The sequence below is a fragment of the Abramis brama genome, assembly GCF_963993115.1.
Source record: "Abramis brama genome assembly, chromosome: 13".
NCBI classification, from domain to species: Eukaryota; Metazoa; Chordata; class Actinopteri; order Cypriniformes; family Leuciscidae; genus Abramis; species Abramis brama.
The window spans coordinates 25,346,360-25,369,734 of NC_139975.1; the positions used below are offsets into that span (position 1 = coordinate 25,346,360).

General features: G+C 37.7%; 2 protein-coding genes across 6 annotated transcripts; one reads left to right on the plus strand and one right to left on the minus strand.

The window, feature by feature from the left end:
• Positions 1-272: 272 nt before the first annotated feature.
• p2rx3a (purinergic receptor P2X, ligand-gated ion channel, 3a) lies at positions 273-13,930 on the plus strand. Of its 5 annotated transcripts, none has more exons than XM_084132724.1 (13): positions 273-422; positions 5,029-5,260; positions 6,064-6,199; positions 6,288-6,359; positions 6,456-6,525; positions 6,660-6,870; positions 6,992-7,069; positions 7,702-7,843; positions 11,846-11,982; positions 12,064-12,157; positions 12,254-12,319; positions 12,406-12,483; positions 12,575-13,930. In XM_084132724.1, exons 2-13 carry the CDS (start codon positions 5,127-5,129, stop codon positions 12,689-12,691), a joined length of 1,335 nt encoding a protein of 444 aa, XP_083988850.1. In that variant the 5' UTR covers positions 273-422; positions 5,029-5,126; the 3' UTR covers positions 12,692-13,930. The 5 variants fall into 5 exon arrangements, with proteins under 5 accessions (XP_083988850.1, XP_083988847.1, XP_083988851.1 ...); XM_084132721.1 differs by having other exon boundaries at positions 278-422; positions 5,179-5,260; XM_084132725.1 differs by having other exon boundaries at positions 298-422; positions 5,026-5,260.
• Positions 13,931-14,377: 447 nt separating this feature from the next.
• Positions 14,378-23,347, minus strand: LOC311094637 (uncharacterized protein). The gene is made up of 5 exons (XM_084132720.1): positions 22,268-23,347; positions 20,210-20,346; positions 19,411-19,948; positions 19,110-19,298; positions 14,378-15,031 (listed from the first exon to the last, which is right to left on the minus strand). Exons 1-5 carry the CDS (start codon positions 23,057-23,059, stop codon positions 14,813-14,815), a joined length of 1,875 nt encoding a protein of 624 aa, XP_083988846.1. The 5' UTR covers positions 23,060-23,347; the 3' UTR covers positions 14,378-14,812.
• Between the last annotated feature and the right edge of the window lie 28 nt (positions 23,348-23,375).

The window sequence follows — 23,375 nt, forward strand, 5'->3', positions numbered from 1 at the left end:
TTTAAAAGAAGGGTGAAATCCTGAATACCCAGCTAGGAAAAAATAATAAAAGCACTGATGTTCATTTGCTGAAGTGGTGTCCAGGAAAGCTGTAAATAAATTAGCCTACTAAACAAATTGCTGCAGTAGATATATAGACAGATGGGGGCCTCCAAATGTCTATAACCGGCCCTGCTTTATGTGTTAAATTTAGCTTATCCTGTAATTACGGAACATTAAACCCGCTTAAGTAGCAAGGCATTGTCCCAACACACATGTCCTGCTGTCAAACATGTGAGATGACTCAACCAATCACCCTTTCTAAAAGGATTTTGTTAGCACTGAAAGGCAAGTAAATTAACCCCATCAGGGGTATAAAGTACCAGTAATGGCTTACAATGAGAGCGTGTGGCTTTTAATACAGCAGAAGTCCTTCAGTGGAGGTATGTGGTCTGGCAAAAGCAAAGGGAAGTTGAAAAAAAAAAAACGTGGTTTTTAATATGATAGAAGGGGTAAGAGAGACGGATGAAGTTGAGCTTGATGGTCTGATGTAAAATGAAATTGAAGATTCTCTCCTACTTTCTGTTGCCTTTTTAAAATGATTTAAAATAAAACTTAAATAACATTACTGTATAGCCTACATGATATAGGTATAGCCTATAGCCAAATTAGATAAATCAAAACAAAACATACAGTATATCCCATCCTCTCTCGCTGTCAAACTCCTGTTCTTTCTCATGGGTGTCGTTGTATGTCGTCTTAGAAGGATAATCCATTTTTGTGCCATGTCAATCAATAATCATGTGCATTATAATATCAATAATGCCAGTGCTCAACGCATGTGTAATTTATGGGAAGTTGTGTCCACTCAAAAATGCTTCTCTGAAAGCTTTCTAGATGGAGATGACGTGACGTTGTAATTGACCACAAACATTATGGGCTCACTTCAGTAATGAGGAAATGCGATCTTCATTTTAAGTGTACACAATTTGCAAACGATTCCAGAAATGTCGTAGCAGGCCAGAGCAGTCAGTAAATATGGGTTAGGCAGTATGATGGCGAACAGCTTAATTTCATTTTTTTATCACTTTGATCCTATTTTTACATTAAGTGGTACGTTTCTAAAATCGTCAAACACTGGGTATAGGCTACCTATAGGTATTCTTTGTCAAATAGAGCAGGATACTCCATGGTTGGCAGTTCCATCTCATCTTGTTTGTAATGGGAACCTGTCGGCAGTACAATAGCAAATGGCGAATGGCATTACAAAACCTGATCTCATGGGAAAATTTGCAAGGTGCCAATTTCATACGAAAACATACGATTTTTAGAAAATAAAAAAAAGCATTAAGGACCCCCCTAAACATATCGTACGAATTAATATAAAACTTATGTTAAGAATTGCCATGACTATCCCATGAGGGGAGCGTGCCTATGTTCCCACAGCCCTATGTTCCCACAGCCTTATGTTCCCACAGCCCTATGTTCCATCATTTCCAAGGTTTTTTTTTTTTTTTCAAAATTAGGTCCTGTGTTCCCACATTTCCTTTATCATCAATTTGCATCAGATTTTATCCCCATTTCTCCCAATTTGGTAAAATTGGTTAAATGAGAGAACATAGGACTGTGGGAACATAGTGCTGTGGGAACATATGGTTGTGGGAACAAAGGGCTGTGGGAACATAGGGCCTAATTTTCAAAATTTTCAGTAAAAAAAAACATTCTTAGAAATGAGGGAACATAGGGCCGTGGGAACATAGGGCTGACCCCCCCATGGGGACACGGGAGAGGATTTGTGAATGGCAGTGAAGTGACACAACTAACGCTGGTAGGTCACATAAAAATAATGTTAGTATGAATGTAGTACGCCCGGATTATATTCATACTACACACATTCATACTATATAGAACATACTTTTTAATGGTCGTGAAGTAATTTAGCCTACTTATTCAAAATAAGAACCTACTCAAGAGAGTATAGATTTCGGATGCAGCCATTGTGTTGGTTTAAATTAGTGCGAGTTGGAGAGACCAGCAATAGTTGTAACAACATCAGTTTATCCACTTAAAAAGTAGGTGCAAGTATAAAATTGTGATAAATTATGAAATGTGCATAATCTGAGATTGTCTGATAATCATCAGATTGTCTTGTTTGATATAACATTTATTCAAAACATTCACCTTAATTAAAAAAACTAACTAGAAATACCATATCTGAGAACATGAGAGTTGTAAAACGAAAAAAAATTCTTCTATGGGACCCTCAAACATTGAACAAAATGAGGCTGTTGTGTTTTTAATTGTTAGTCCATGTTATATGTATTTGCTCTGTCATTTTTTAAGTAAAATGTTCCCAGTTTTTAACTTTTTGAATGAAAATGCTTTTTGAATGATGAAATGCACTGTAAAAAGTTTCAAATTTAATATCACGGTTTTGTAGGCAAGAGCAAAGTAGTTGAGGGGAGGATCTAAGGGTATGTTTACACAACAACGATGTACCAAAAACAGACGACAACGTTGCCAAAACGATCCCCTTTCACACGGATCTGCGAAAATGACTAAAAAGGCTGTATTATACATGCCAGGCCAGTAGTTAGCGATGCGCCGTGTACGCCGCGAAACACGTAATACGCATGCGCATGATGTCACCGGTTTCACAAATTCACGTTTTTGTTGTTTACATGGAGACGGTAAAGGCATCGTTTTTACAACCTTCAAAAGCTTGCGTTTTCAGGCCGTAGTCGTGTAAATGAACGGCCAAAACGCATCAAAAGTTTTCCCTTTTCAAGTGTAATGTAAACATACCCTAGGTGGTTCTTTAAAGGGGTGATTATGATTTCACTTTTTTAACTTTAGTTTGTGTGTAATGTTGCTGTTTGAGCATAAACAACGTCTGCAAAGTTACGACGCTCAAAGTTTAAAGCAAAAGGAGATATTTTCTTTTAAAGAAATTGCTTTTTAAGGACTACAACAAACGGCTGGTAGGGACTACACGACACTCCTCCCGGGTTAGTGACATCACAAACCCTAAAATTTACATAAACCCCTCCCCCTGAACACGATTTATAGATTATCAAGACAGAATATGCTAATCAATGACTAGAAGATAACTACACATAAGCTACATAAATTCATCAACTAACCATTCAGAAATGTAGATGTTTTCACTTCTTCTTGAGTCTCTCCATCTTTCTGACTTCGGTTTGAACATAAAAGGCTAAAAGTTGTTGAAATTTTCAGTGCATGTCTGTGTGAGGTAAAAGGACACAAGCTGTTGAAGCTCCGCCCTCTGTGCCGGGAGCAGCAGCTCATTTGCATTTAAAGGGACAGACACAAAAACGGTGCGTTTTTGCTCACCCTCAAAAAGTGACAATTTTAACATGCTATATAAAAATATCTGTGGGGTATTTTGAACTAAAACTTCACATACACACTCTGGGGACATCAAATACTTATTTTACATCTTGTGAAAAGGGCATTATACCACCCCTTTAACACCTCTGGAACACAGGCATCCACAGCAAAAACCACAACTCGAAAAATGGCAAGACAATATCGGACAAAAGAGAACTGATACATAAGGCTACAAATATATGAAATAATGAAAACTAAAACAGATGGCAACTATGGAAACAAACTTCTCAAAGGAAGTGAAAATGGAAAGAAACCAAATGCGAGTGTTCAAGAAAACACAAAAAGTATTTTGGAAAATATTTTTCACATGAATTATACACTTTTTAAGTTACCATTTTTTCAGTGTAAAAGGGGTTGATGGAGGTTGGTATAAAAATTATTTTGAACAAGTATATTGGATTAATCCATGGCCATGCCCATATTTTAATGGTACAACTGGTGTGGTTTGACAGGAAACATACACGATCCTAAACAATACATTGCAACAGTGCCCGCCCACTTTTCAGCAGTGTTGTACCTGGAAGGTTTTTTTTTCCCATTGTTTTCCATTCATTTCTCTCTTTGGGATTGAAAAAAAAAAACTTTGTTAAAGCGTTATAAGCCATGAACAAAGCCAACCAGCTACGAGGCAAATAACATCACAAACTTTGATTCGAAGCAAAAAAGTATTTGAAAATTGGACAAAAATACACCGTGAACGGCTTTAGTGATAGATAGAACTACAATCCCATGAAGCATTGCGAATGACATCAAATTAAAAACAATGGAGAAATATAAAACTATACTCATTTAAAAATGTTGATTGTACAAATATTTAAGTTTTTTGAGAGCGTAGGGAGATCGACTTGATTACTTAATTCGCAGTGCATCATGGGAGTAGGCGGAGCTAAGGAGATGTTGGTGTATTTTGCTTGTCTTGACACTAATTGGTTGAATTTTCTGAACAGCATCATGGGTAATGTAGTTTTTCACCTCAAATTCAGCTGTTAAACACAATTACTTTAAAAAATAAGTTGAAAAAATGCAGACTGACGGCTTCAACAGAAGCAAATAACATAGATTAACAACATTGTAGCTTGTCTTTAAAGGTTTAAAAGTTATCCCTATGGAGAAAGCATTCTTTCGCAGGTTTTGAATGATTGACTTGATAGATGTGTCACAAGGGTGAACAGTTTTGAGTTTTTAGATATGTACTTTTTTTACCAATATGATTGTAACTTTTTGGAGGCGAAATGAAAACAACAATGGTAATGAATATTGTGACTGTATGTGTGGTGAAAATGCCAAAGACAAAATGTAACAAATAACAGCAGAGTCACACTGTGGAATACATTACATTTACAGTATGTGTACGTAAAGAGCTTTCACAAATCAACTGATATAATTAGACGTAGTGATGTGTTTATATCTATTAAAGGTTTGGTTTGTAAAAAAAAAAAAAAAAAAGTGAAACATTTCCATAAAATAAAGCTGAGAAGAGAGGAGCAAATGAGCAGGCTATTAAGGAAATGCAGCCAAGGCCCCTTGGAGTCTGATGGAGGAGAGGCATGAACATGAAAAGGGGAGGGAAAATGTGGTCAAAAGTATTTTTTTTTCCCAAATGCATCAAGTACAATAAGATCCCTCATTCAGCAGACGCACAGAAGTGAGGAACACACTGGTTCGTCCTGCACTGGATCTCGAGACTTTCTTCAGCGTACACTTGTTAGCATTAAACTACACACTCTTCTACTATGGCTCCCAAACTGACGCACTTCGTCACTGATTTCTTCGTCTATGAAACAGCCAAATCAGTTGTGGTGAAGAGCTGGTCTGTTGGAGTCATCAACCGTTTCGTCCAGCTGTTGATCATTCTGTATTTTATCTGGTAAGCTTTAATTATGTCCTTGTTGCTAATATTAATTTAAACTCATTTTAAAGATTAGAGTGTTGGTGTAAGGGCTGGTAAATGGAGAAAAAATTAATTAGGCTTGAATGCAGTGATTGGATTGTTCTTGATGGGATTAAAGAGCAGAAAATGTAATTAACCTTTGGAAATGTGTATGTAAATGTTTTGAAATATGAAGGTTTGGGACTATTTAATTTAACTGCTGAAATGAATTATTTCTGTTTTGTTGCGTAAGTGCGTAAATGGGAGTAAGTGCGCCATTAGTTAATGACTCTGATTATCTATCTATCTATCTATCTATCTATCTATCTATCTATCTATCTATCTATCTATCTATCTATCTATCTGTCTATCTATCTATCGAGCGATCATCTATCTATCGATCATCTATCTATTTATCTATTGATCATCTATCTATCTATCTATTTATCAATCTTCTATCTATCTATCTATCGATCATTATCTATCTATCTATTTATCTATCTATCTATCTATCTATCTATCTATTTATCTATTGATCATCTATCTATCTATCTATTTATCAATCTTCTATCTATCTATCTATCGATCATTATCTATCTATCTATTTATCTATCTATCTATCTATCCATCTATATTTTATCTATCTATAGATATATAGCCTGTTTATTACCCATTTAGATGATTAACTAACTTTTTAGCCAGATAATAGTAAAAGTATAAAAAAAAATGTAAATCATTGATCTTAATAGTGAACAGGTTCTATCACTTATTTTTTGTTATGTGCGCGTTTGTGTTTTCAGTTGGGTGTTTCTGAATGAAAAAGGACATCAGAAACGGGACACTGGGATTGAGTCTGCGGTCATTACCAAAGTGAAGGGCTTGGGCAACTTAAATAACCGTGTGATGGACGTAGCAGACTATGTAGTTCCATCACAGGTCAGCAATTGAACATTTCACAATTACGTTTTGCATCCCCCTTCTCTTCAAAGTCTTGGTCTGAGGTGAACTTTTCTGCATTTTTCAGGGTTCTTCATCGTTCTCTATAATCACCAACATGGTCATCACAGCCAATCAGACGCAAGGACGGTGCCCTGAGGTGACACCCAAACCTCAGCTGACTTTAAATATACTTCAAATATGCGACCTTATGTACTTACACACTCTCTCTCTCTACTCTTCCCTTGTCTGTCAGACTGACAAGAAGTTTATTTGCACAACTGATGATGACTGCAATAAGAATAATAGCTCAAATATAGGGAATGGTGAGTTTGTTCTCTTTCTAAGGCTGACATCACTTTCAGGTCTACTAATACTCATCGTTCTGCGAGTATCTTTGTAGCAGAGAAACATGCTAATACTTTCTAGGTTGCTTGATACATCTCTCCTTTTTTTACAGGTATTTTAACAGGCACATGCTTGATCGACAATGTTACAATTAGTACAAATAGTACAAATAGTACAAATAGTACAAATAGTGCAAATAGTACAAATAGTACAAATAGTACAAATAGTGCAAATAGTACAAATAGTGCAAATAGTACAAATAGTACTACAGGATGGTGTGAAATCGAAGGCTGGTGCCCTGCAGAGGATGACAGCATTTCTGGGTAAGAAAAAGTGAAACCTTTTGGACTTGTAATTTAAATATTGTACACAATGGGAGTTGTTTAGTAATCCAGAATAGATAGTTTTAATGCTAGACACATTAATAAATCTGCTCACTCTCAGAACGCCAATGAAAGAGGTGGAGAACTTCACAATCTTCATCAAAAACAGCATTCGTTTCCCTCTGTTCGATGTCACTAGGTGAGTTTATTACCTTTGCACAAGGATTAAAATCTATACTTTTGTGTTGTGAGAAGCCATTTCATTTAAAATGTATTTTTAGAATTGAATCTCATTTTAAAAAGTTGCTGCCTTCATTTTTGTTAAGTACAATCAACTTAGATGTATAAGTGATTTCAATTTAAATTTCATTAAACGGCTTAAAAATTGAGTTGAATATTGTATAGTTAACCTAAAAAAGTTTAAAACTGCTTAACTTCTTTTGACGAGTTAAAGTAATGTAAAAACATATGTTGTCATGACTTACTGTTCATATAATTTTTACAGTGTATGAATGTACCAAAATTGATTATTTTTAAAATGTGATAAAAAATGTAAAAAAAAAAAAAAGAAGAAAATTCATTGCAAAATGGACTGTGGGCCAAATGATAGACTCATGTTCAATGGCGTAAAAATAAAACAAACAATATGTTGACTGCACTGTTCATATTCAATGTCAATAATTCAATCAAAATGTTCATCAACAACCCTAAATTTATTGACACCTCTAAATATAAATAATATAGTGCCCTTATGAAAGAAATCCCAAATAATACCAATAGCCTAATATTGCTTCAGACTACTGATGTGCTGTTTCTCTCTTACTTTCACAGGGGCAATTTCCCTTCAAGCATAAACCAGTCTTACATTCGGAGCTGTAATTTTGACCCAGTGCGCGCGCCGTTCTGTCCGATCTTCAAAGTGGGAGATATCCTGAAAAACCTCAATCAAAGTTTGGACTACATTACTGAAAAGGTAGGTCAACTCAGCTTTGCCTTTCATCTCTTCCTATTTTCAATTTATCAAAGAGATCAATTTCATCTTTTTGACTTCTGCCAGTTTGTTACAGCAAAAGTTGATATGCCTCGCCTTGATCGGCATGGTGCTACACAATAGTCTGGTTTGTGAGTTGACTAAAGGCTAATTATTCTGAATTTAAAATTAAAATATACAATTTGGGACGTACAATTATTTAAAAAAACTGATATCGCGATATAACGAAATCGCGATATCACGTATTTCCATTCGCAGAAGAGTCTTTGTTATAATATATATTGCTAGGACTGTGTTGGAGCCCCTCTTGCCTTCAGATCTGCCTTAATTCTTCATGGCACAGATTCAACAAGGTGCTGGAAAGATTCCTCAGAGATTGTTTCAGAGATAGCATTACGCAGTTGCTGCAGATTTGTCGGCTGCACATCTATGATGCAAATCTCCCGTTCCACCGCATCCCAAAGCTGCTCTATTGGATTCTGGTGACTGTGGAGGCCATTTGAGTTTAGTGAACTTACTGTCATGTTCAAGAAACCAATTTGAGTTGATTTGAGCTTTGTGACATGGTGCATTATCCTGCTGGAAGTAGCCATCAGAAGATGATACACTAGTCATAAAGGGATGGACATCAGCAACAATACTCAGGTTGGCTGTGGCGTTTAAATTATGCTAGCTAAATTGGTACTAACAGACCCAAAGTGTGCCAAGAAAATATCCCTCACACCATTACACCACCAGCAGCCTGAACCATTGATACAATTCAGGATGGATCCATGCTTTCATGTTGTTTACGCCAAAATCTGACCCTATCATCTGAATGTCACAGACTCATCAGACCAGGCAATGTTTTTTTTAATCTGCTATTGTCCAATTTTCATTTCACATATATTAGTATAGCGCTTTTCACAACACATATAGTTTCAAAAGCAGCTTTATAGAAAATTATTGAAATAATAACTTAAATTTTAGGCGTTCTTTAAGTAAATATTTTAAGTCTAAGGGTTTGGCTGACAAATAAAGTTTGGGAAACCCTGGTCTAGAGAAGAAGAGCCTCAGTTACAAAAGAACAGGGCTTATTAGAGAGCTCTTTAATTTAGTTGTAACTAGTAACAATTTGTGGGAAAGCTAAAGCTTGTGAAGGTGGAGATGAAGCAGACGGGACGGAGAGTGACTGTGCAGCGCATGTAATTTATTCAGACACTTCAAAATCAAAAATATATCACGAGAGCTTTTCAGCTGGAATCAAACTTCTGTATACAACACTTTAGCGCCGCTTTCACGTTCACAGCTCCTTTTCACTCGTCTCTCACTGCGAAGTGCAAACAATTATTATTAGAGAGCTCTCTAATTCAATTCTTACTAGTAACAATTATTTTTAAAGAGCTCTCTAATTTAATTGTTAATAGTAAGAATCGAATTAGAGAGCTCTCTAATTTCATTCTTACAAGTAAAAATGAAATTACGCCAAGTAACGCTGGGAACGTTTTAAGCGAAAATGGCTTGCCATAGTGCGGTAAGCCTTTCCCTTCACCAGAAATCTAGTAGCCTAAACTTCCCCATGGCTCAGGTTTGATGGTTGTTCCTTTATCCTTCATTGCTTCATTTATTTTCTTTCATTTAGCTTTCTCTCTGGCTTCTGCCTTCTTTCAGTGTGGCAAAGAACAGCTCAGCCTCGTCATTCTTCCTTTCTCCTTTCTCCAGCAACACCGTGAAATCTCTAAGCCCTTTATGGCAAACACTATTTTACTGTGTTGCTTTGGCCTCCTGAAGGAGAAAAAAAGAAAATAAATGAAGCAATGAATTGTAAAGGATAAAGGAACAACCATCAAACCTGAGCCATGGGGAAGTGTAGGCTATTAGATTTCTGGTGAAGGAAAAGGCTTACAGCACCTGGTATTCCCAGGCGGTCTCCCATCCAAGTACTAACCAGGCCCGATCCTGCGCTTCCGAGATCGGGTGAGATCAGACGTTCTCAGGGTGGTGTGGCCGTAAGCGAACGCCACAGCCAAAGGTGAACGTGATTTCACCAAGTACCACATGTTCCTGGATCAACATCTTTGTTGATCCTGGAACAACTTTCCAATCAACCAATCAGATTTGAGGGACAAGTTTACAGTTTATGTCAAGTTTAGGCTTAGAACCATGGGTGAGGTGCTTCAACATCAGTGTTATTCACCTATCATTTCCCTCTGATTTTAGGCAAAGGTTATGGGTAGGGTTAGGTTTAGGGGTAGGATAGGGTAAGGACTAAATTTTAGGGCAGGAATGTTATTCCAGGATCAACAAAATATGGAACCCTTTTCCCCTTAAGTGTTTGTCTTTTTAAAAAATCTTTCAAAAAATATTCCCGCTTTAACTATAGTCAGCTCAGTTTACTGAGCGAGTTTATCCCACGGTTTCACAGACAAGGCTTAAGCCTATTGTCCCAGACTAAAATGCATGTTTGAGCTGTTTTATCTGAAAGCAACTTGTACTAGCATATCTTAAAATATCTCAGTGCCATTGTTTTGTCTCAAGATGCACACCAGTAATGGGTTTTTTTCTAAGGCAGGTTTATAAAAGCTACTTAAATGTCTTAAAGGGATACTCTACCGTTTTTTTTCATATTAAACTATGTTATTCACTTATCTAAGACGAGTTGATACATACCTCTCTCATCTCAGTGCGTGCACTTAATCACTCTAGCGCGCGGTGACACTTTGAAAGCACTTAGCATACCCCAGTATATTCAATGGTATCTAGCAGCAATGAATTTAGAAGTGACTAAACACATCAACGTTTTCCCTATTTAAAAACAGTTACACGAGTAGTTATACGACCAAGTATGGTGACACAAAATACTATGATGTATGGCGTAATAGCACTTTTGGAAGTACTTCGACTGGCGCAGTAAAAAGTCACGCCGGATCCTCTTTCTCTCACTTCTGTCAATAGTGGGAAGAGGATCAGGCGTGACTTTTTACTGCGCCAGTCGAAGTACTTCCAAAAGTGCTATTACGCCATACATCATAGTTATCCTTTTTAACCCGCTTAGAAAAGCGCCACGTTTTATTTTGTGTCACCATACTTGGTCGTATAACTACTCGTGTAACTGTTTTTAAATAGGGAAAACGCTGATGTGTTTGGTCACTTCTAAATTCATTGCTGCTAGATACCATTGAATATACTGGGGTATGCTAAGTGCTTTCAAAGTGTCACCGCGCGCTAGAGTGATTAAGTGCACGCACTGAGATGAGAGAGGTATGTATCAACTCGTCTTAGATAAGGGAATAACATAGTTTAATATGAAAAAACGGTAGAGTATCCCTTTAATTTAACAAAGCTACAGCCTAATGCTGGCTTAAAGGGATAGTTCACCCAAAAATGAAAATTCTGTCATCATTTACTCATCCTCATGTTGTTCCAAACCTGTATGAGTATCTTTCTTCTGTTAAACACAAAAGAAGATATTTTGAAGAATGTTGGTAATCAAAAACAGTTGATGGGCCCCCATTGACTTCTATAGTATTTTCTTTTCTTTCCAATGGCTACCGTCAACTGTTTGATTACCAACACTCTTTAAAAGATCTTCTGTTGTGTTCAACAGAAGAAAGGAATTAATTCAGGTTTGAAACAACATGAGGGTGAGTAAATGATGACAGAGTTTTCATTTTTGGGTGAACTGTTTCTCTTTAATCTAAGCCCGGTCGGTTAAACCAGGCCTGTATCTTGCAATTCTGACTTTATTTCTCGCAATTCCGAGTTTTTAACTCGTTGTTTCTGACTCTTTTTCTCAGAATTGTGAAGTATAAATTCTTAAATTAATTTAATAAATTCCATACGCCAACTTATTTAGCCTTATAGTAGTCGTGTGTAACCTGCAAAAATACAGTCGGTGAAAAGACGCAGCTGGATGAATAGGGATGAATAGAATAATCTGCTTTAATGTGGAAACAGCTCGTCACATGTAATTAAATTACTGCCTATTTTTTTTTTTTTTGTCAGGGAGGAGAGATTGGAATTAACATCAACTGGAAGTGTAATCTTGACTATGATGTGGAGACCTGCAACCCCAAGTACTTCTTCACACACCTAGATTCTGCTTTCAAGCACAGCCAAGCCTCTAAAGGATATAACTTCAGGTATAGCACATGAACACACATGGCTACTCGTGCACCGTTCCAGCTTTTCTGCCACCGCATCTTGTTTTTTGTCTCTTCCAGGTTCGCTAAATACTATCAGTCCGAAGATGGGACTGAGTATCGAACGCTTCACAAAGCTTTTGCCATCCGCTTTGAAATAATAGTGTCTGGCAATGTAGGTATTTTGTACAGCCGCCCTATACGCTATAAAAAGCAGAGTTTGTGACACATATGGGCTTGTGTGTGTCTAACTTTGCTTATCTATTTGCAGGCGGGAAAGTTTAACGCTGTGCCATTTCTGATTAATTTGGTCGCAGCATTCACTTCAGTGGGATTGGTAAGATTATTGTGACATGCAAAGATTAATACTGGCAACAACAACAAAAAAAAACATACATATTTGACCGTTGTATATTTGTGCAGGCTACAGTGTTCTGTGATATCATCCTTCTCAACTTCCATAAAGGGGCCGATGAGTACAAAGCAAAGAAATTTGAAGAGGTGCCAGATTGTTTATCTGACTTGAGGTTGCTTATAAGTATGCAGAGGTAAAGTAGAGCGATGTCTTATCTTTCTATCCCCTTTGTGACAGGTATCAGGCATTGTGCAGGAGTCAAAGGGACCCTGCCAGGGCAGCCAGATGTCAATCAAAGCTTTGGGGAAGAACTCAAATGACTCTGGGACCTTTTCTATTGGACGTCAGGAGTGAGTCACACAGCTCGAACAAACCCACGAGATTTTCAAATAATTATACTACTTATTTTTTGCAGTTTCTTCAAGTAATAGTATAAATACCTTAGTTTGTTTTAAGTCTGTGAACCTTTAGGGCTGTTAATGCATTGAAATCAAGAAAATGAATTAATGCAAACCATCAGAAAACACACATCTATACACTAGGTCAAATGTCTGTAAATACCTGCTCATTCTTTATCCTTACAATTTTTTGAATAATTTTAGATTATTTTAGAATAATAATCAAGTCTAGACTTTCGAAATTATATGAAATAACACAAATGTAAGTATGAGAGTTACGCACAACTCTAAAATGTTAAACAATCAAAAATGTATTTTTTCTTGAGCTTGAAGGAGTTTCCATGTGTGCTGGACACTTGTTGGCTGCTTTACATATTTTATCAACATATTATTTTCTAAATAAATTCACAATTTATATACGTGTATTTTAAGCATTTAACCCTTGTGCATCCTTTTAGACATTTTTTCTTTTTCATTTTTTTTGGATCATTAATACACGTTAATGCCAACTGCATACATTTTGGCAAGTGTGTATTTTTATTGGAATTTTACCATTTCACCCCTTATTTCCTTTAATAAATCTATTTTACTCTAGGTACACAAAATAGTAACACTTAATTAAAGTTAAAAATCACAGTACTAATACATTTTTGAAACTATTTCATATGCAGAATATACAGTTCTTGAAGTGCTTGAACATATAGCTGATGGAAATATCTCAGATGTTGACTTTATGTGGAGTGATGAGGAAGATGCAGATGATGCTAGATCTCCAACAATTGGTAGTAGACCAACAAAAGGGTAGAATGAAAAATAGGGATAGTTAGTTAGTTAAGACTTTTCATGCAATTAGTTGTCCCTAAATTTATTGAATACACATCTTCTGTGATAAAGCACTGCTTTGTGTCATTGAGAAATTGTTTCAAAGATGCACACAGGAAATGACTCTAATGTGACTGCATTGATTTTAATATGAATAAACAAATGTGCAATCTATAAAGCAAAAACCTTACAATTAAATTTGAAATGTTATACTGTTACATTTTTTTACCTTGAGAAGAAGCTTAAAGTATAGACCAACAATTTTTATGTTAATTATTTTATTTCATGTTGGTACGTTTTTGTTAAGTACCCCTGTTTTGACCTGACGTCCATTGAAATGGACAAAAACAATTAAAGAGTGTTGAAATTTGTAATATTTGCATTTGGTCTCATTTATAGAAGCCTCATGAGCTGGGAATGTACTTTTATATTTTTCAGAAACTTGAAACATAATTCAGGTCTGAAGGGGTTAAGAATGAAAATGACCCCATTGAAACCCATTAAAACTAAAAAATTTAATCCCAGGGCCATTTAACTATAAAAGGATGCAGTCTTTGTTAATAGGCTTTCATTCTGTTGGCAAGGCTTCCAAATTAAAATGTTTACTATTTTTCACCAGATGGTGCCATTTTCTCAGGTTTGGCCTATAAAGAAAATGCTCGCTTTATTCCTGTTTTCTGCTTCTGCTTGTTATAGAGCCAATTGGATAAATTATTCATCAAACTTTTTCATAAAATTAAACCTTCTTTAACTTTTGTTTTTACTTGACTGGTAGTCTACATTTACAATCAATTCTTAAGCAGCAGCAAATGAAACGACAAACAAGGAACAGTAATTTATTCATAATTTAAGTAACAGATAGAAATGATGATATGTGAGTATATACACTATCCTTTGAGAAGCTAAAAGTGCATTCAGGATTCATGGATATTTTGTGTGTTTAGTGTGAAATATTAGATTAAATCAGCTGGATTTTCATTCTGTTGACTTGGAGATTGTAAGTAATGTTAATCTTATAAAATGAATCACACAACATCTTTACACATTAATATGTGAAATAATTCTATTGTTATTTTTATTACATTAAAAAATTAATTTAATGGCATATCAATATAGCACTGGCATATCACAATGATTTTGATTTTTGTTTTCATAATAGATGTATTAATAATCATAATTGTCTGTTATTTGTGCCGTCTCGCCAGTCTTACAGTTTATGTGAACTGCAGAATTTCAGAGTCAGATGCAAAGGGAGTTAAAATTTGTACTTTGCACTTTTGCCTTTTAAAGACACAATCCACTTAGGGACTGAAGGCCGGGGAGAAGGCTCCTCTGGGCAATCATTATCATCATCTTCATCATCTTCATCATCTTCATCATCGTCATCATCGTCATTCTCTGGCAAGTAGCTGGGCGGTAAGATGATGACCTCCTCAGAGAATCGAACGCGTCGTTGAGTGTCTTCCATCCTCCTCTGGGAGATGAATAGAAAGAATGACATAATTGTAATTGTGGACAATATGATTACAATTGAAATTATATAACAATTATATTACAATGGAAACACTAAAGAGGAATTTCTGAAGATATCTTGGCCACTCTCTTCAAAATAATGATAATGAACGATGGCTTTCGAGCTCTGAAATGACCATAAATGGATCATAAAAGTGGTCGATATGACTGTTCCGAGTCTTCGGAGGGCTTACAGCAGCTTTGCTCTCCTCGGTACATTCATGAGAGAAGCAGCAATATCATTCTTTTAAAACAGATCTCTTTCAATGAATTGGTTGATCCAAGTCATTCTGAATAAGTTGACTTACTGACAGCAGTTAATAGATAGATTTTCAGTGAATAACTTACATCATTGCCGTGTTCCTCATGTAAAGCTATCATATTATATTTCAGAATATAGTGCCCAGTACAATTATTCACAATTCTTCCCCCTTTCATGTTCCACAGAAGAAAAACTCTTGCTTGCACACCAGTATATCAGGCTGATTTAAAAAGTAAAAAAAAAAAAAACACCATCAATCATCCTTGCTGAATAAATGTACTAATTTCTTTTTAAATATTACTGCCCCCAAACTATTGAATGGTAATGTACATGCTTATTGATTGTAATGAGGATCGTCCTCATAGCAGTGTACGTTGCTGATGTTACACATTAATCAAAGTGTGACTTACAGAATCTGTCAAAAAAAATTTGTAGTGACTCACATCGTAGTAGCCTGTGTCACAAGACAAGCTAAAAATTCAGCACCACCCAACAATTAATGGCTCTAAAACTACAACCATCTCGACATAACAACACATGTGCGTCTGTAGTCTGTAATAACAAACTATGTTCACACCCTAAACTTTAACCAGGGGTTAAACAATTCTTCTGTGTTTAATCAAAACTAGTGCAAAATGCCCGTGCAAAATCAGCTTTTGTGTGTGTTTTTAGTAATTGTTGGTTTGGTGCCCGTGAAAGAGACTGTGAACGCATTGAATTCAGGGAGCAGGCTAGGTTACTACAATTGATGGCCGTGAATAAAATATAATATTCAGAAGTAAACAGTGTAGCTGACAGAGTGTTTATGTCAGAATGTTTCTTTTTAAACCACAACCTTCTAAGTGCTTCTTTACCGATATATTTAAGAAAACGCTATGCTTGAGCAAACAGCTTGTGAATAGGCAACTACAAATGATGCCCGTGAAAGAGACTATGAACGCATTGAATAGCATAGGCTCCGTCGATTCAGGGAGCAGTGCAAAGTGCCCGTGCATAATCAGTTTTTGTGTGTGTTTTTAGTAATTGTTGGTTTCTTGGTAAAGAAACAAAATCAGTTTTTGTGTGTGTTTTTAGTAATTGTTGGTTTCTTAGTAAAGAAAACTATAATATTCAGAAGGAACCAAACTATAATATTCAGAAGTAAACAGTGTAGCTGACTGAGTGTTTATGTCAGAATGTTTATTTTTAAACCACAACCTTTTAAAAATGATATATTTAACGATATCTTTAGCATTTCTCATCCAAACAACGTCAAACTTGGCACTGCACTTACTCGTGCCCGTGGCGAGACACCTGTCAAGTTTGAAATCCATCGGACTAACGGTTCGAGAGATATGTGGTAAACAGACACACACACAGACAGACAGACACACAGACAGACACACAGACGTTTCTGTAATTTATAGATAGATGACACAATATTTTATTACTTTGTATTAAAAAGTATATTATTTTATTATATTTTAATGTGTTACTCATTTTCATAAAAATCAGGTTATATATCAGTTAAAGTTCCCCATTATGTTTTTGGGTTTTTTGCCAAATCAAATCCTCTTTGCATGAACTTCCAAAGGATGAGGGCTCGAATTGATACAGTAAGACCGATACTGTTTGTATCACTGTGTTTCAAGTGCTGAGGAAATTCTGACACAGCAACGTTTCATTTCTAAAGCCGTAAGTGGTAGACCAATCACAACAGACTGGATCATCTGACCAATCAGAGCAGAGTAGACCAATCACAACAGACTGGATCATCTGACCAATCAGAGCAGAGTAGACCAATCACAACAGACTGGGCCATCTGACCAATCAGAGCAGAGTAGACCAATCACAACAGACTGGATCATCTGACCAATCAGAGCAGAGTAGACCAATCACAACAGACTGTGCCATCTGACCAATCAGAGCAGAGTAGACCAATCACAACAGACTGTGCCATCTGACCAATCAGAGCAGAGTAGACCAATCACAACAGACTGGGCCATCTGACCAATCAGAGCAGAGTAGACCAATCAGAACAGAGTAGACCAATCACAACAGACTGGGCCATCTGACCAATCAGAGCAGAGTAGACCAATCAGAAAAGAGTAGACCAATCACAACAGACTAGGCCATATGACCAATCAGAGCAGAGTAGACCAATTACAACAGACTGGATCATCTGACCAATCAGAGCAGAGTAGACCAATCACAACAGACTGGGCCATCTGACCAATCAGAGCAGAGTAGACCAATCACAACAGACTGGATCATCTGACCAATCAGAGCAGAGTAGACCAATCACAACAGACTGGGCCATCTGACCAATCAGAGCAGAGTAGACCAATCACAAAAGACTGGGCCATCTGACCAATCAGAGCAGAGTAAACCAATCACAACAGACTGGATCATCTGACCAATCAGAGCAGAGTAGACCAATCACAACAGACTGTGCCATCTGACCAATCAGAGCAGAGTAGACCAATCACAACAGACTGGGCCATCTGACCAATCAGAGCAGAGTAGACCAATCAGAACAGAGTAGACCAATCACAACAGACTGGGCCATCTGACCAATCAGAGCAGAGTAGACCAATCAGAACAGAGTAGACCAATCACAACAGACTAGGCCATATGACCAATCAGAGCAGAGTAGACCAATCACAACAGACTGGATCATCTGACCAATCAAAGCAGAGTAGACCAATCACAACAGACTGGGCCATCTGACCAATCAGAGCAGAGTAGACCAATCACAACAGACTGGGCCATCTGACCAATCAGAGCAGAGTAGACCAATCAGAACAGAGTAGACCAATCACAACAGACTAGGCCATATGACCAATCAGAGCAGAGTAGACCAATCACAACAGACTGGGCCATCTGACCAATCAGAGCAGAGTAGACCAATCACAACAGACTGGGCCATCTGACCAATCAGAGCAGAGTAGACCAATCACAACAGACTGGGCCATCTGACCAAACAGAGCAGAGTAGACCAATCAGAACAGAGTAGACCAATCACAACAGACTAGGCCATATGACCAATCAGAGCAGAGTAGACCAATCACAACAGACTGGATCATCTGACCAATCAAAGCAGAGTAGACCAATCACAACAGACTGGGCCATCTGACCAATCAGAGCAGAGTAGACCAATCACAACAGACTGGGCCATCTGACCAAACAGAGCAGAGTAGACCAATCAGAACAGAGTAGACCAATCACAACAGACTAGGCCATATGACCAATCAGAGCAGAGTAGACCAATCACAACAGACTGGGCCATCTGACCAATCAGAGCAGAGTAGACCAATCAGAACAGAGTAGACCAATCACAACAGACTAGGCCATATGACCAATCAGAGCAGAGTAGACCAATCACAACAGACTGGATCATCTGACCAATCAGAGCAGAGTAGACCAATCACAACAGACTGGGCCATCTGACCAAACAGAGCAGAGTAGACCAATCACAACAGACTGGGCCATCTGACCAAACAGAGCAGAGTAGACCAATCAGAACAGAGTAGACCAAACAGAGCAGAGTAGGCTCTCGGAAAGGAGGGGTTTAGAGAGACTGAATCCTTTATCGAATCGTTTCCGACACTGTGAGAAAAGAGCTGATGCTGCAATGTATCTTATGAGAAAATGAAGTGTTTTTGACCTTGGATGCATGTAAACCTTTTTAAGGAGACCCCCAAAACAAAATTAGGAACCTTTAAAATAGCATAATAGGGGCACTTTAAAACTGGTTTATATTAATGCATATTTTCTTCTGTCATGTAGTAAATCATACCTTTTTGACCATCAGCGAGTTGAGTGAAGACGTGGGTGAGTCTGAAGTCTCTGTGGCCATGAAAGAGCTGCTGTAGTCCTCGTCCTCCATGTCTTGTGTTGTGTGTTCAAATGGATCTGTCCTTTTTGTCCAATGCTCTCTTTTACGGCTCAGAGATCCATAGGACTTTATGGACGATCTGTCCATTGGCTGAGAGAAAAGAAGGAGAAGAAATAAGAAAGAATTAACATATATTCTAACATGTTGCTAATTACTAGCAACCTAATAAATCAATATTGTTTCTTAATGCTTATACTTTCACCTTAATGAATGAAAGGTCCAAGAGAGGTATGAAATCCTCCGTCCCACCTTGGTTGGGGTCAGATACTTGACTAGACATCAGTGGTGGATCACTATGGTCAGTTGCCTTTGATTCGTTCGGATCAAGCTGGGAAAACTGTGATTGTTCGTTTGATTGCTCACTGTGGTGAGATTCATTGAGTTTCAGATTGGCGTTTTGTAACACGTTTGTAAACGGGTCAGAAGTTTGTAATGGATTTGTGGTGAGATCAGTAACAACAGCACTCATCTGGGACGTCTCGGTTTGGTTGTAAACAGGTTTATCGGAGGCAAAGCTCTCAAAGAGCGAAGGTTTAGTCATTCCTAAATGGGAATCGGTTGTGTAATTTTGAGTCCATTTACTGTTCCGTTGTTCTTCACGTGATTGGTTCATATTAATTTGTGGCTCGTTTGATTGGTCCTGCGTGGTGCAGTTAACTGAGAGAAACTGAGCCCACTCAGTCCCGCTGAAGATCTCCTCCATTAAATTAGAAGTAGTGCCAAACGAGAAAAGACTGTCACTGAGAAGAAGAATGAAAGATAGGAGTTGGGTCATTTGAAAGGCAAATACATCCAATGAAAACCACCTCAACCAGGATTTAATAGGTGCACCCTTACTCTGAATAGCTCACATATTTTCTTGTGTTTTCATAGTTTTAGCCCTTACTGGGTCACACATTCTTTCTTGATGAGACAGGAGTTTTATAAGAAAAAGAAAGTGATTCATGGATCAGACCCGTGGAATGATAACTATGTCTGCTGCATATTTCTAATGTGTTTACCTCATGTAGCTTAGCGAAGCAGGGTCATCTTCATTCAGTGCCCTGCTGATCGGCTCATGGTGGATATCTGTAGTCTCAGTGGGTGCCGTAGGTGTGTTGTTCACATAGATGGGCCCCGATAACGACGAGAGATTACTCTGAATATAAGCAGAAAGGACAAGTGTTTTAAATTGATTCTAGATTTTGCATGGTGCTTGTGCTTGCCCACAAAACGTCTCTGCCATGATGCTGAATTGTTTTGGAGACTGATTACTGGAACATTGCAATGTGGTTGCTTAGGCATTTTGAGTGGTTTTTCGCACACTGTTGTGCAGTTGCTAAGACAATGTTAGATGGTAGTTAAGGCATTCCGTGTGGTTTTTAGCACATTGTAATTCAGTTGCTACTGTAGGTGGTTGCAAAGAAGGGCCTAAAACTGACTTTTTGCCACACTTGCCAATGGCCGGTGACTTACGAAAATTTACCAAAAGAAAGTTTACTGGCCAGGAAACTGTTTTTGCAAAAACAGGCAGTTATGATAACAAAATTTTAGATACCAGCAAAAAAATTCACAATTCTCTATTGCAGTTTCGATACAACAGCTAAAACTACTAGCCTAATATAAATTTGAAACATTATTAAAGACAAGTAACAGTAGTTGTAGAATACAGTAACAGTAGAGACACTGAATAAAGTAATCAAATGTAAAATAACAGTGGATAGTCTTCATTGCATAAATTAAACAGATTAATCATTATTAAAGAGCAGTGAATGATTTTTTTCTTTGTCCTTTGTTGTTTGATTAACATAATAAAACAGACAGCAGCAGAAATATTAGGCTGCTGTCACTTTAAGATATAATACACTGATACAGGTACACATCTACTCTTCCATCTACTATTCATAGATGCTACTATACATTCACTTAAAGCTACACTGTGTAGGATTTTCTCCCATCTAGCGGTGAAATTGTTTATGACTACCAACTGAATATTACTTTCTAGCCCCTCCCATTCCGAGGGCGTTTTAACTCCTACGGTGGCCGTATTATTTCAAATCTGCCGCCAGTCGCGAGTAATCTCCCCCTCGCATTCGTCACGGTGCCACTGAGTGTAAAAACGCAAAAGGCGAAGCTTGAATTTCCAGGTATGTCCCTCTTTGGCTAATGTATTTTCAAGATGGAGGCGCAACATGGCTGCCGCCATTCGAGTGACTCGCTCGTATGTATTCTAAATGGCAGATTCTTCGCTTACGAGAATACTTGATTAGTTGGTATAAATAATTACACATTAATGAGCACATGTCATTTTGAAAGAACAAAGTATTTTTTGCAGCTTAAAAAATTACACAGTGTAGCTTTAAGCTATAACCTACTATGTTTACTAGGATACTCTCCGAGGCCGATATTTTTTTATTTTTGGGGGGAATTTGTGCATTCAAGTGCAAGAAGGCGTGAAAGAGAGCTCATTTCAGTATTTCTGCGCTCCTCTGAGACGCGGCTTTCTGTGTGCGCTTCAGATGTGTGCACGCACAAAACTTCCCACACAGCGTGCAAGTAACGAATTGAGTTTCCTTTAGCGTCGTCTTATGCTTGAATATTTAAATTGCCAAGGCTTAAACTTTTTTGATGATGCAACACTGGCCCGTCAACTGTCCTGGGCGTGGTTCACGTTTGTTTATTAAGTTCTCACAACTTTGCATTGCCAGCCAACTGCCGACTGACACAGTTTCTGTTGCTAAGGCATTCTGAGTGTTTTTTAGCACACTGTTATGCAGTTGCTAGGTGGTTGCTATACTTGACTCAGTTTCATCATTTTCAGAACATTTCAGTATCCAAACAGACTGTACCGGTCATACTACCGGTTGACGCTCACACTAAGTGTTTCTATGTTTTGTTTTTCCAAATTATTTATTATTCATTTTTTAAACTAAAAATGAAAACGAAAGTATCCCAACAACAGTCGTGAATTCTAAATTAGGCTAGTTTAATAACTTTGCAGTGTTTGGTTAAGTGTAGTAGCCTAATATTGCAAGCTCCACTAATAGACAGTATTAAACCAAGCGGACACAAATACTCACTTGTACTTCATTCTGCGCTAGTCTTTCTCCATCATCTCTTTGTCTGGTCATTGTGCTTCTGTGTCTCTCTCTCCATCTCTCTTTCACATTCTGAGCCCACCTTTTAGCTCCCCCCCACTTCTTCCTACTTGTTTTTGTCGTTTTTCCTGATTGCTCATGAGGTCTGCTGCCTTCAATTTCCTCATTCACAGCAACCCAGCTCCATGTGCCACTTTGACCCTTGACCTTTGGTTTTTCCACCACTGAAGATGACGATGTCAGTGTTGGAGCTAAAAGGTCAGGGGGGTTTTGTAAGGATTCTGTTTTGTATAACGGTGGCACATTTGAGCTGGTGTTCCCTTCCAGAGAAAATTGTTGGATCTTCTCTGGCCTGGGCATCTGATCGTTTCCGACCCAGGAAGTGACATCATCGGTCCTCTCTGACGTAAAATGCTTGTGTTCCCCCCAAATTAATGGTGGCCGTTTTGGTTTAGTAGAGAATCCCGAGTTGTGTTTACAGATCCTTTTGACGGGTTGCTTTGGAGTCAGTGGACCCCCAAAATGAGAAGACTGTTGAGTCCATGGATTCTCCCTCTTATTCCAAACTGAGGTGCTTCCATCTCGCTCTTTACTTTTGGAAGAAAATCCAAACGGATAAACTGTTGTGTTAGATGAATCCTCCGCTGTTTCATACAGACTACATGTTTGCATATCAGCATGTGAGCTACTGTTGGTCTCAGCGTTTAGCTGTAATTTCTGAAGCATAGATTCCAGTAAGGCTTGAGTGTCTAATACAGGGTTCAGCTCCTCCATTGGGCTCTATGTTACCACATGCACACACATGAGTAAAGTCAACTCACAGATAGTGGCTAGATGTACACAATAAAGCAGACTCACTCTAGATGCTCAACTTTCACCCATGCTGGACAATTCCACAGATCCTTCATTTAAATCCTCATGTTAGTCCATACAAGTATTTATTTCCGTCCGTCATTCAGCTCCCCTTGTTTTTCATCCCTCCTGTTAGCTCTCTAAATCTTTTCTTGATTTCTGAAATCTTACAAGAGGAAGTGCTATGAATAATAGTTCAAGACAGAAAGAGAGGAAAGAGGCGTGTCCAACACCCAGA

Bases quoted from the DNA above. Each gene is read 5' to 3' on its own strand.
- LOC311094637 (XM_084132720.1), bottom strand. From the start codon at position 23,059: ATGGAGGAGCTGAACCCTGTATTAGACACTCAAGCCTTACTGGAATCT. The intron at 20,347-22,267 runs GTGAGTATTTGT...GCTTATATTCAG, and splicing joins TAGCGCAGAATGAAGTACAA to AGTAATCTCTCGTCGTTATC. The intron at 15,032-19,109 runs GTATGATTTACT...TTCATCTCCCAG, and splicing joins ACTCGCTGATGGTCAAAAAG to AGGAGGATGGAAGACACTCA.
- p2rx3a (XM_084132721.1), top strand. From the start codon at position 368: ATGGCTTACAATGAGAGCGTGTGGCTTTTAATACAGCAGAAGTCCTTC. The intron at 5,261-6,063 runs GTAAGCTTTAAT...TTGTGTTTTCAG, and splicing joins ATCATTCTGTATTTTATCTG to TTGGGTGTTTCTGAATGAAA. The intron at 12,158-12,253 runs GTAGGTATTTTG...ATCTATTTGCAG, and splicing joins AAATAATAGTGTCTGGCAAT to GCGGGAAAGTTTAACGCTGT.